The sequence below is a fragment of the Oryzias latipes genome, chromosome 13 (genome assembly GCF_002234675.1).
Source record: "Oryzias latipes chromosome 13, ASM223467v1".
Lineage (NCBI taxonomy): Eukaryota > Metazoa > Chordata > Actinopteri > Beloniformes > Adrianichthyidae > Oryzias > Oryzias latipes.
This window is the reverse complement of record NC_019871.2, coordinates 19,588,149-19,601,480: the sequence shown is the minus strand read 5'-3', so window position 1 is coordinate 19,601,480 and position 13,332 is coordinate 19,588,149. Positions and strand designations below refer to the sequence as shown.

The 13,332-nt window shown below is 45.2% G+C and overlaps 1 protein-coding gene across 4 annotated transcripts; it reads right to left on the bottom strand.

Moving 5' to 3' along the window:
- Positions 1–3,619: 3,619 nt before the first annotated feature.
- On the bottom strand, positions 3,620–11,788 carry LOC105355490. Of its 4 annotated transcripts, none has more exons than XM_023961573.1 (7): positions 11,636–11,788; positions 8,046–8,124; positions 7,514–7,655; positions 7,149–7,176; positions 6,579–6,704; positions 6,264–6,461; positions 3,620–5,054 (listed from the first exon to the last, which is right to left on the bottom strand). In XM_023961573.1, exons 2-7 carry the CDS (start codon positions 8,114–8,116, stop codon positions 4,834–4,836), a joined length of 786 nt encoding a protein of 261 aa, XP_023817341.1. In that variant the 5' UTR covers positions 8,117–8,124; positions 11,636–11,788; the 3' UTR covers positions 3,620–4,833. The 4 variants fall into 4 exon arrangements, with proteins under 4 accessions (XP_023817341.1, XP_023817338.1, XP_023817337.1 ...); XM_023961570.1 differs by lacking the exon at positions 11,636–11,788 and adding an exon at positions 8,263–8,338 and having other exon boundaries at positions 7,514–7,742; XM_023961569.1 differs by lacking the exon at positions 11,636–11,788 and adding an exon at positions 8,263–8,338 and having other exon boundaries at positions 7,514–8,124.
- Positions 11,789–13,332: the final 1,544 nt, after the last annotated feature.

Sequence of the window (13,332 nt, the reverse complement as noted above, 5' to 3'; positions counted from 1 at the left end):
AACACGCCTGACACTTATCCGATTGGATGGGCAGAGTTTGCAGAGTTGACTTTAGCCGCGATGCTTGTCCCGCGTGATGCCCCACGCGCAGCTCAGGACGCACAGCGGGGAGCGGAGCGCGCAGGGAACCAGCATCCCAAATCTCCAGAAAAGGTTCTCCAAAAACGCCTGATTTGAACAAACAAAAAACCAATGACTCCCGCGCGTTTAGAGGCCCCACGTGTGAGTTTCCCTTAAAATATCCAAAAGTTTGAGTCGGGTAGATGTTTTCCGCGCGGAGGCAGTTACTCAAAAGCTGCAGGCTCCTCTCTGAGCCGTCCCTCTCGGTTTTATAGCCTGCCTCGCTGACAGCCTGAAGCAGCCACCGTTAGGGAGGAGGGAAGGGTGGGATGAAAGATGGGTGGGGGTGGGCGATGGAGAGGAAATGGACAGCTCCGTGAGACTTTATAATATGCAAATAGCTCTGCTGAGGAATCGTTTTGCGTTTCAGCAATCATCTCTAAATTTTGACGAAAATGACTCGTACTGCGTAAACCTGGATTTCGGGGGATTCCTCATTTCTGATGTGAGTGATGATGATGAGGACCAAATGTTCGCCTATCGGGCAGATTGTCGTTCGGTCTCCTCATAGATTTATGGCTGCTCTGCTTTGATTTCACACTCTGCAGCCATAAAACTTGAAGGAACACTTGTTGGTTGTGTGGAAGAGCTCACCAAAGTCATCTGACACCCACAGAAAGCGGAGTTCTATGAGCGCTCCTGCCGAGCGAGAGAGTGAATCTCCAGATCATGTACAGTAAGGAATGCGCTCCTTATTTTTTCAACTGGAGCTCAGGCCTAAGTAATTAAACAGTAACAAATGAAAATGTTTGGGATTCTTTGAGACAGATCCGTCTTCCGTCATTTTTTTCCTGCTGTTTTAAGGTTTCTGTGAAGCTCCTGGACGCTGTAGGAAGCCATATGATTTACGCAACTCATCAGGCATCCCTGGGCATGCGCAGGTGCCAGAAGTTGAGTTTGCTGCCAACGTTAGCCTCACATTATGAGAAAATGCAACATGTCTGGAAAAGCAGAATGTCCAGCAGAATGTGGAGCGGGTCAACTTCCATAAGTCTCCTGGTGTGCGTGTGTCTGTGTGTCATTAGTCTTCTTTTTTGACTGATTTATGACAAAGTTCATTATGAGCCAAACTCATAAGCCCATAACAATACTATGATTATAAAAACAAAGACTGTCATTGGATTTATTCTGGTGCATGAAAGTGCGCCTTGCAGCTGTGCCTTAGCAAGGCGGGGGGGGGGGGGGGGAATTCACGCGCCTCCATAGCGACCCTCAACACCAAACCGATGATGGGCTGTTAGCACTCCATCACAGGGTGATAAGCGACACTATTCTCTTCGCTCGGTGATTCATTAAGTTGGCGAGAAGGGAGGCCAGATGTGGATTACGACTGTCTCACTGCAACCAGAGCATCCTTTGCATAAAACAGAATTTAAACTCGGCTAGAAAAAACAATCACATGTGGAAAATAAAATGTAAACCTTTTGTGTTTAAACTTTCGTCACATTGTGAAGGGTTTCTAGGTTAATCACAACTTAAGGAGAGTTTTACTTTTTTCTTCTTGGAAGGAGTGCAGAGAAACGTGTGGATCTAAACCTGCTGAACTCTGAGAAATTGAGGAGCATCACCGCCCAATAAAATCTATTAGAGGAGCAGGATTTGGATTCTGGTCTGCAGGTGGATTTTATGATCCGGGTCTGAGCTTAATTAGAAGCATGTTGCAACCTGATGGGAGTTACAGCAAAGTGGAAGGAACGCGCAGACGACATCATTAAATGGTTTTCTAAAAAAAAAGCCAAATCAGACGAATCCTGTGCGCGCGCCTCATGAGTGTCTGGTGTGTGTGTGTTTTTTACCCTTGTGCCATAAATGATTTCAGCCTCCACTTATAACCATCCTTCCTGGATCTTCAGAGAGCGCGCGCACACCCAAGGGGGCCTCATCCTGCTCAGACTGAGGCGGCGGGATAGGTGCAGGAGATTGGGTGGAAAAGTATATTTGCTGACTTTTGGTTCAACAAAAACTGAAACTGTATCAGACCTGTTTGTGAATTCTCTGAGCTCTCTCTATAGGTACACTTCGCTTCTACTATGTCTTAAAAAACCTACATCTCTGTCAAACAGCAAACTTCCACTTTGTAATGCCTGCTTGGCCCAAAGATACAAATATTTACACCAAAAATTCCAAATAAATTAAAATAAATTTTGGTCATTTTGTCTTTAGCTAAAAAAAAAAGTAAAAGGTTCCAAATGTGGATTCTAGAGGTCAGAATTCAAACACTCATCATGAATAAACATTTCAATATGCAGATTTTTTTATCTGGGTTATTAACTCATGTTAAAGTATATTGATATAATCTGAAAAAGGTGTTTGTTGACTCCAAATGTCAACACTTTCAGATGTTCAAACTGTTACTAGAGTATGTTTTTTAATCAGTTGCTTGTTTATTCCAACCCAAGTCAATATTTCAATGACTTTTTATATTTTTGATTGCTGTGGGGTCGCTGAATGAATCTGGCAGACATCCTGCTCCTCGTCACAATGACCGTATTTACTCTTCGTGTTTTCGGCAGCTTGACTGGAAATGAATGTGACTCATGTTTAGATGACCAAAATGAACATTTCCCGTCGCATTCCTGCGCAGCCAGATCAAAGTCAGACTTGTGGGAGAAAAAAGGGAAATAGTTCCTGCTGATGCGCACAGCGCTGCGCACTGCTGCGCATTGCGCACGGATCTCTAAGTTCATCTGTGGTTTCAATAATAAAAGGAAAAAGAAAAAAAAAACGATTCTAAAACTAAATGGAAGCTCAACAACAGCCGAACCGAACCATCTGCGGACTTTGTTATGTTGATGCTGGCGGTAGCCCCCCCGGTGGTGGGGGCTCTTTTCCTCACATGATTTGCAAACAGGGGAAGTCTCAGAGTCGATGTTGATTCAAACAAACGGCATCAATTTGCGGTCTTTCAAACACGCCTCCTGTTTTCACCTTCTCCTGTGTCCGAGCAGAGAGTGAAGATGGAGGAGAACCTCTCCGTCATTATGGCGAGCAATTAGCAAGCAAAAGCCATTTCTAAATACACAGCATGGGCTGGGCTGGAGAGTGGGGGGCGGCTTGATTCTGACACCTCCAGAGAGACGCAGCATTTACTGACTGTTAAGGCCAAACTGTGGACAGATGCTCTGAAACACGCAAAAAAAGAAAGAGACTTTTAACAAAGGAGGGACGGCAGCTGTGGACAGCAGATCATCAAATCACCCCAAACTCCGTTTGTTAGAATCTGAGTTTATGAGGTTTAGAAGTAAATAAAAGTAAATCTGTTGATTTTAAAAATGTTATCTATTGAGAAAGTGGGACATCTTTGATTTTCAGGGATTTTCTTGAAGTTTAAATAAAAAGATGAAAGTGCCATCTAAAGGAACCACAATGCTTTGCCACATGCAATTGAAATATATACAAAATATATACAAAGGTGAAAAAAATAATAGTCTTTCCAGATGAAAATTGAATGCAGGTTTATAAGCTTTCTCCTTTTTAACTGTTCAGCCTGCAGCAAAGACGCATTTCAAAAATGAATTTATTAAGGTGTGTTTATGTGGAAATAATATGTTGACTTTACATGTAAAACTCAAAGTAATACTGACAGCTAAATATAGGCACAGAAAAAGAGACGCAGAATGTTTGAAGCTGTACTTCCACTCGCTGAAGCCCAAGTGGATCCACCAGCACGGTTAACGTTCAGAAAGCAAGAACCATCAAGCAGAAGGTGCCAAACACACATGCCACAACGGGTTATCCATCCTTCCTGGCAGACAGCCCCCGCATGCTCTGTCGGCACTTTGAAATCTGCATCACTCCAGTCTCATTTCTGTTTACAAGAGTCAAATTGCTTCCACACACTTTATTTGAAAAAAGCCAATAAATGAGGAGAATTGCAGAGCGAGCTGCAGCAAAGGAGGCTCATGCACAGCCTGGTTCACTCGCCTGCTGCACGCCTCCACGGGTAAACATCAACACAGTCATCCTGATGAGTGGCTGCAGAGGCGACTAGCTAACAAGCTTCTCTTTGACTCATTGCTTATTACTGAGTCTGACCTGCTGCTTAACTGATTTCAGGCAAGCAGGAAACGACTGACGCTCACAGAAAACTGAGGCCACTCTCACTCCCAAACCTATGACTGCCTTCTGCTGCTTCCTTTGTTCCATCCATCCATCCATCCATCCATCCATCTTCAGAACCTTCTGAATCCCTTTTGAGGTCACTGGGTTGCTGGGGCCTATCCCAGCAGCTGTTGGGTGAAGGTAGGGTTCATCTTGGACAGGTTGTCAGTCTGTCACATGGCAGTATCACCCACAATCCTAGGGATGTCCCAGGTTGAAGCTGTAAACCGCAAACAGATTTGAGAATCCTCTGAATATCAACGTTGTCTGGTCAAATACTGGTCAAATCTGCTGCCCCCTCCCTTTATGTGAGCAAACTATGTCCCCTCATTTCCTCCCCTGTCATTTTCCAGAACCAACCTGATAAGAAAAAGGATCTGTGGATCAGCACACATGGTCTGTTCCAGGACCCAAACCGTTTCAGATGTCATTCTTCAAAGCTACAGAAAAGCAGGTCTGAGATTTCACAGGATGTTCATTCATCCCGTGAGCACCCAGCACGCTCAAATGAAGGCACCTCCACCTGACAGACCTCCAAATTTAAGAGCTATCCGATTGATTGGTCTTTGGAAAGACTCTGAAGACTCATTTTGGGGTTCATCAGTATTGGGCTTATAAGGGCACATAAAGAGGGGGCACATGTAACATGATGGGGTAATAATAGGGGTTATGGAAGCTCAGGATTCCCCCTCCCAGGTTGAAGAAGACTCCTATGGTTTTGATCCCTGGTGGGACAGAATGAACTGGCTCGTCACATCCATCATACACCGCAGAGAAACACACGCCATTCCTTTGCAGCCACCAGCCGCTACAACCATCCAATGAGCAGACCCCTGAGGAGACAGAGACAGCCTTCCTGAGTGGATGGAAAATGATTTTCTCTTAAAGAAGCAAAAACAAACTCCATTCAAATCACACAAAAAGACCTCTGAAGCATCCTTCATCCACTAAGAGAAGCATTCTTAATGTTAAAAAAGTAAATATAATTAAAGGCGCGAATGGCATTGCATGGCCCAGAGCCACTAAACCCCTCTGCCTCTGCCAGCCTAATCAGAGCTGGACGTGAAAACTGTTGGTTTTATTTCCATAGCAATCATTTTATTATTTGGTCGTCCAGGGGGGGATGAACAGGTCTATGTAATTTTGAGCAAACTTACATTTCTGGATCTCCTTGACAGCAGAGGGTTTTTTGATAATCACCTTCCTAATATAGCCATGTCGTATGTTATTTAGTTTTGATCAGCTTGAGTCCTGGACTTGTGTATTCAATTTTCACAAAATATTCTAGTAAAAAATGTACGAACAACACGGGACCGTTAACATATTCCAGCTCTCCATGGAAACGCCACTCAAAATGCATCTTCCCAGTGATGCTCGAGGAGTTAGGAGGTGATAGATTGAAATCTGTAGGAAAAGTTTCAATTTGTAGAAGTTACTGAAGGAGATTTCTTTAAATTAAAGATGGCAGCTGCTTTCTGAGGTTAAAGGTCATGTACTAAATAATAATTTAAAACATTTTTTTTTACTGTTGTTTTACTTGTTACTGTTGCCATTTGTTCATGTATCACAAGTTATATCCCCATCGCAATATTGATCACTAATATCGCATAGTTTTCCTCATATCGCGCAATCTTAGTCTGCAGGTTAAAGAGCCCATGTCAGCTTTGAAACACACTATTGAGCAACAGAGTCACACCTGAGTTTGGGCAATAAAAGTCACAAGAGAATTTTGTATGAAAATAAAAACACACAAATCCAATTACACAAAACAAGACAAAAACCAAGTTAAAGGTCACGGAAGGTACAAACTGAAAGACATTTTCTGGTATTTCTAATGAAAAAAGCTGCTGTTTGAATGGTTGCAGGCCAATCATCCTGTAAGTGTTGCTATCCAGTGGGTCGGTTTAATGAGGAATACGAACGCGCGTGCTCACAGCCCGCGTGCGTGTTTGTTTTACTCAAACAGGCTTTGGTGCCTAACAGCGCAGCTCTCTGCATTTCGGAGGAAACTGGCGACAACCGAAACCAAATCCCGGATTTACCGAGCCGGTAGATGGAGCTGTTGCACACGTCCACCTCCCAGTAGTACTGTCCGCGTGCGATCACAACATCAGAGCACACCTGGCCGAGGCGCGTGCGGCTCTGCAGAGGACTGTCTCCATGGTGGCTCACTGTGAGGCAGGAACTGGAGAGGTGGAGGGATGGAGGCACACATGAAGGGTCCAAAGAGAAAAACAGGCCTAAAACGGGACGGAACAACACCGGGACTCACCACACGGTGAATTAAACAAAACAAAACAAAACAAACAAAAAAAAAAATATTTGGAAAAGTCTCATAATGATGAGGGAAACCATACCAAAGACGGACTGCTCCATTTCCTTCTCCTGCAGCTCTACAGCGTCATCTAGTGTCGTCTCCGCGGAATTGGCAAATGAGGACTGTTTTCCAGAATCCACCACAGATGTGGATTTTAACGGATTGACTGGAATAAAAAAATCCTATTTATCACATTTTAGCATCAGCATATTACTATAGTACGACGGAGTAAGAAGACTTGGGTATTTTCAGCGTAAATTGTCCAATAAAATCTGTCTATTATATGTAAGGGTTGATTGGAAATACTGGGTCTCAGAAAACAGTTCAAGTAAACATGCAGCTTTGTTAAAAATGCAAATAATACTTTGTTTTAAAGCAAAAGAACTATCAAGATTTAGATGAAGTTTTGTGTCTGTTTCATAAAATTAGAATTAAAAGGTTTCGTCATGAGATTTGAAAGGTTTCCTCAAAGGTTTCCAAATGACCCCATCTTGACCTTTTTTATTATTTTAAATTCCAAACATTTACATTTAAGTTTCAGCCCAGCAAATCTACTCTGACTGTGTTTCCATTAGATTCAGTTTCATTTAAATCAGCAGAACATACTCACAATCGGAGCGGGCGTGGGCTGCACCTTCCTGAAAGCAGCATTAATGAGGCAAGAAAATGCAAAAAAGAAAAATTCCAAAAATGTACATTTATTTTTTGTCATTATGTTGGTCCACACTTGGATAAATACCTAATAGTGGAAATGTGTTAAAAACAGGACAACTATTTTTCTCTGGTAGTCAGGAGGATCACATTTTTCTGATCTGCACATAAATCATAAACATCTTGACATCATAACATTACAAGGATCCAAACATAGAACCAGATTGGACTCATTCTAAGTTTTTGAATAAGATATAAATAATACAAACCATAAATGTTTTTTTCTTTCGTTTTGTTGTTGCTGTAAATGTCATCGCAGCTTACCTTTGCATGGTGAGGGCAATCTTCAGGTGAGTCATCTGAGAAGCCCATCTGTCTGCTGACATGCTCAGACTTTATGGAAGGATGTTTAGGAAGACAGGAAGTGGCACATCCCCAGCTCCAGCACGGCAGCTCCACATAGCGTCTACAGCAGGGGCATAGAATGGAGCAGACAGAGAGCAGAGCTTCACGGCAGCACGATCCTGTTGGTCCTCCAGCTGCCACACACCTGCTACACATGGTGTGAGAGCATGGCAATATCAGGACGGTGTGGCATTCTTGACGGCAGGCTGGACAGACGGGAAGATGCTGCAAAAGTTCCATGCTATTTCTCTTTTCTGATCCGGTTAGAGTCCCACATCCAGCAGGTCTTATTATGGAAGGGCTTTTAGGATATCTGTCTATGCTTTTGTTCAAAGATCTCAGCTACAGTATTGGGATAAAATAACCAAAAGGTTTTGTTTGTGTGTAATAATCCTGTCTTTACATTTCTTTAATTCCTGTGGACCTTATCCTCACTAAACAGAAAGCAAACCTTGTTGATGCAGAACCCTCGTCCATCCAGAGAAGAGACAAAGAGGACCCCTCATGTGGTTCCAAAGGCATTTGCTCCCCTGGAGGAAAAAAATCAGATATTCCCTTTTATTTCTCAAAAAAGATGTGGAGGACACGTGAAGAGGCAAACAGGTTCTCTTGATGAGCTGCCTCGCCTGCATCACATCTGTCGAAGGAGAAAACGTAAAATTACTCACAAGATAAAAAGACAGACAGAGAGAGAGAAGAGGCCGTGCTGTTGCTTGGGTGTTACCATGGTGACGAGTGCTTGTGTGGAGGAGCAACTACAAGATAATGTGCTGTAAAGGGCTCTCATGCACGCACACGCACACACACATCGACATTTTAACAACGGGGTCATTGAAGCCATGCAGAAAGAAAAATGACCCTCTGACAGCAGAGGGATGACGGTACTTTTCATCATCTCTCAATCTCAATTCTCAGCATCCTGAGGGGAATTCAGCAACAAGTTTCAGCAGAAGATTTAGAGGTTTAGACGTTAGAGAATCCTCCAAAACAGAAGGAAAGCCCAGAGCTGAAGTGAGAAGCAAAAGAATAATCTCTGAATAATTTCTAGAGCTCTGAGCATTCTTTAGTTTGTGTCGTCATGTGATGTTTTAACTGCAGGTTTCTTAGGAAAGCATTATTCTGCACACTAACAGTTTCAGAACCTCCATTGTGAGTCTTTGACCGTCCCCACAGACCACAAACTCCCGGTCTTTCCCATGAATTGTAAGTAAGGGGGTTTGCCGCACACCAGGACACATGCAGGGCAAAATGAGACCACACCAAGCCCTAAAAAAACCAAACACATTTTTAATACGAAACTTCTACACTCCTGCCCCTCTCTGTTCAGATAATGGTTTGTCCCACAGAGTTGGTAAAAAAAACTTCTTCCACATCAACTGGATCTTCCTTTGGCTCTCACTCTGTGTGCATAATCTCAATAACAGAACAGTTCACTCACTCACCAGCTGCAGGATCTTGTGAGGGGTCACAAGGGCTGCCGGAGCCTATAACCCAGCTGGGAAAGGCCAAAGGCATCGCAGGATTACACAAAGACATCTCACAGTCCACCTGAAAAGCTTGTTTCGGACTGTGCGACGAGGCCAGAGCACCTGGAGATTATCTTTGCATCCCCTCCTCTCTCCTCCCCTCCTGGGGAGTGGGAGTGCTTCCAGACTCCTGTTGGCTCATCCGTGCTCCTGTTCCTGACCGTTTACCTCGCCTTTGCTCCTGCTCCTACACCTGGCTGTGGATCCTGCCTCTGGCTCATCTCTGGCTCGTCTCTGCTCTGTACCTGACCGAGTACCTCGTCTCTGCTCCTGCTCCTACACCTGGCTGTGGTTCCTGCCTCCGGCTCGACTCGCGCCTTTGACTGTCCCCCCAACCACGGCTGGATGAAGCTTGTCTGCTGGACTTTTACATATGTAGTTGTAGATTTAGATAAGTTAATTCTTCTCTAAGAGTTCTGGTAAATCGCCTGTCCGTCCTGGGGGAGGATCCCTCCTTCATGTGGGCACCCATGAGGTTTCTTCGTTTTTTCCGGAATCCGTTTTTTTTGGGGAGTTTTTCCTTACAGTGAAGGGGGGTCTAAGGGCAGGGATGCCAGTATAGCTTAGTCAGTTTGTTAGTTCATTTTAGTATTTTCCTATTGAACTCTTTGTATTCGTGATCCTTTTGATTTCATGTTTTACTTCGAAGCCCATCGAGACGACTGTTGTTGTGATTTTGGGCTATACAAATAAAATTGAATTGAATTGAATTGGGGACAACATGCAAATTTCACTGAGAAAAGATCACTGAGTGTGACGTCATCCACACAGCAGAAAATGGTTTACTTTTGGCTCCAACCAAAAGAAGTCAATTTAGTCACCCTTCATCGCAATACAGACGACGGCGTGTTGGAGACAGAACTCGTCAGTAAACAGTGGTCCTGGTCAGACTGAGGCGGTCTGTGTCATCGTTTCTATGGCAACCACTCCTATCAATCAGGAGTGAGCTTGTTTGAAGTCCACACCCCTACCACTTGAAAGAGGGCTACATGAAATCTGCCAATCCGACATTTCAAATGTTGGATGTGGGGGCCAGCAGGCTCCGCCTACTTTAATTGAGGCATCTGGTTGGTTTGTTTATGACTGAAATAACCTCATCCATTCATTCATCTTCTAAACCCGCTTTGTCCCTTTCAGGAAGGAACCAGCTGTGATATGAATTGGAGTCAGCTAACCTCTTCAGTTGAATCGTGCAGCAACCACACACACGCACACATACACACCCCCCCCCCCCACACACACACACAGATGATAGCGCAAAAAAAAAAACTTTGAGTAAAATAGAAATGAAGTGTCTGTTATTTTCACTTTTAATTTTTATCAAGCCCTCATGCAGGACGGATTTCCATCGTCACAGGAAAACATTGCACAAATGTCAAATCCTGTGACGTTGTCTATTTAAAAACAAATAGCAGCTTTCAGTCATGTCTTTCTGAAATATGAGTGGGTGTGTGTGGAGGGGGGGGCAGTATCTGTGTCATGGTTAGTTAGAAATTAAAAACTTTACATTCATGGAACACCTGTTTCAGTGTGGACTAAAAAAAACTTTGGTAAGAAGAGGATGACACACGCTCAGCGACAGTTTAGACAAGTTCAGACAAAGTCGTCGTAAACGTATCTCAATCTGGAATGGTATCTGTGAAATCTACAGTTCCTTTGAAATTATTGCACAATTCAGTGCCACCTTTGAGGTTTGCCCTCAGCAAGGAGTGTAAAGGAAGAACTCCATTTAGTCAAAGAGTGGGTATATATACTATGCATTTCAACGACAGTCATAAACCAAAAAAGAAAGCAATTTTGTTATTACATAACGAGGACATCCTTGTGTCTAAACTGAGTTTGTACATTCTAGGTTGTATTTGCACAGGGACCTAGGGTGAAACATTAACTTCTGTTTCCATCAAAGACACAGCATTCTTCAAAAATTGCGCACACTGCAGACACACACCACTCACTTTTACTTCTCAGTGATGTAAGCGAAAGACAGACAAAAACTGTCGTGAAGGATCCGGTTTGCGCCCAGCAGACAGAGACTTGGATTTTTTGGAATATTGTTTGCAGAAAGTGAGTCTGACCTGATTTCTACTACGTCAAATGGAGGGGAAACCACTGCAAAGGACCACCATGCATCCAGGGAGAGCCGGTTATGGCTTATAGCAGTAAGTTAAAGGTTTGGATTCATAACCTTTGGTGTCTACATTAAGAGATTTGGATGGCGTCTTATATATATTTTGGTGTGAATCTCTAAAGCTAAATATGTTCCAACAATTCAAGAATATTCTATCAGAGCTGATCATATACACTGTGTCACGGTGCCTGTCAGCTCACCTCCCCCTCCCTCAGCTCCTGCACCTGCTCTGCTGATTGGAACCAGCTGACCTTCATCTCCTCATCACCCTGCCGGCCTTCTTAAGGGATCTTCTCATCAGTATTCAGCGCCAGTTCGTTATACTCACTCCGGTGCTTATGTCTGGCCTTTTAGTATCTACCTTCCAAGCTAAGTTATTTGACTCACCACGCTCTGCATTATCCTTCAGGTTCCCTCACCACTGGTCTTGCTGGTTTCATCATCCTGAGCTCTCCACCGCGCCCCTCGCTGGTCCCGCCGTCCTCGGCGTCCACGTCCTGCCTCAAGCTGGTCCCGCCGTCCTCGGCGTCCACGTCCTGCCTCAAGCTGGTTCCGTCGTCCTCGGCGTCCACGTCCTGCCTCAAGCTGGTCCCGCCGTCCTCGGCGTCCACGTCCTGCCTCAAGCTGGTCCCGCCGTCCTCGGCGTCCACGTCCTGCCCCAAGCTGGTTCCGCCGTCCTCGGCGTCCACGCCTCGCCTCCGGCCGCTCTGCCGCCGTCGGCGCTCTCATCCTGCCTCAGGCAGTTTCCACCGTCCACGGTGCCCACGCCTCGCCTTACGCCCGTCCCAAGAACTATAAGTCTCCATCCGAAGAGGATTCAACCACAAAAACTTTGTAAAAATAAACCTCTTCTAACCCACATCTCGGATCGTGAGTTACTTCCGGGTTTCAGCGTCTGGGTCAGTCACGTCTACGACGTCAGCCATGACAGAACGAACTGGCCCATACACAGACCCAGCTGACCCGGAAGGACTCCGCCTCGCCGTCTCACAACAAGGTGTAGCCCTCGGACGTCAAGCTGAATCACTCAACCAGATGGCCACGACGCAGCAAGATCTTTTTCGCCGTCTGGACAGCATCTCCCAAACACTGGTTGAGCTAACTAGCCAACAAACGGCTAACACTAGTTCCAACTCCACAGCTTCCGCTGCCAGTAGCTCTAACCCAGCCACCACTGCATGGACTCAGGAGAATTTCCGGCTACAACCCGAACCGTTCCAAGGAGACGTGAGTTCATGTGGTGGTTTTTTGCTACAATGTCAACTGATTTTCCAGCAGGCCCCGCGATATTACCACGCAGACCACTGTAGAATTACTCTCGTTGTTAACTCTCTACGTGGCAAAGCCCTTCAGTGGGCCCAGGCGTATCTTTCAGCTAACCCCGTCTTCCAGGAACCTTTTGAACGCTTCATTGGGGAGTTTCGTCTGGTCTTCGACCAACCCCGCAAAGCAGAGGAAGCCACTCGCCGCCTTCTGGGCCTAAGACAACGCAACAGATCTGTAAGTGAACATCTGATCGACTTTCGCATATTAGCGGTTGAGGCTGGTTGGCCGGACATTGCCCTCAAAGGCGTTTTCTACCAATCGTTAAGTGATCACATCAAAGACCATCTATGTTCTCAGCCCGAAGCTACCACTTTTGAGGAGCTTGTCTCCGCCGCCCTACGTTCGGATGTGCGGCTCCGAGAACGTCAGAACGAACGCACACGTTCTGTCGGAAAAACCATCGCTGACTCTGTTCCTCAGTTTCCTGTGTCAAAGCCGCCACCCTCCCTTTTGCGAGAAAACACCAGCCGACCCCCGGAGGAACCGATGCAGATCGGCCATTCCAAACTCACTCCTGAGGAACGGCGCAGACGCATGGAGGAGGGTACCTGCTTCTACTGCGGACGATCAGGTCACCACGTACAGCAATGCACACTACGTTTAAACTCGAGAGCCCCCCGCTAGAAGACAGGCCGCGGGAGGCTGCCCCTACGGACTCTCAGGGAAATAATTTCCTTTATGTTCCTGTCAAAATTAGTCATCACTCTCGTAACCATGATTGTCGGGCTCTTATCGATTCCGGAGCCGAACAGAGCTTC

Coding starts and splice junctions, on each gene's coding strand:
- LOC105355490 (XM_023961569.1), bottom strand. CDS start 7,834: ATGGAACTTTTGCAGCATCTTCCCGTCTGTCCAGCCTGCCGTCAAGAA. Junction 6,705..7,148: donor AGCCCACGCCCGCTCCGATT/GTGAGTATGTTC, acceptor TTTTTATTCCAG/TCAATCCGTTAAAATCCACA. Junction 6,462..6,578: donor AATGGAGCAGTCCGTCTTTG/GTATGGTTTCCC, acceptor GTCCCGTTTTAG/GCCTGTTTTTCTCTTTGGAC.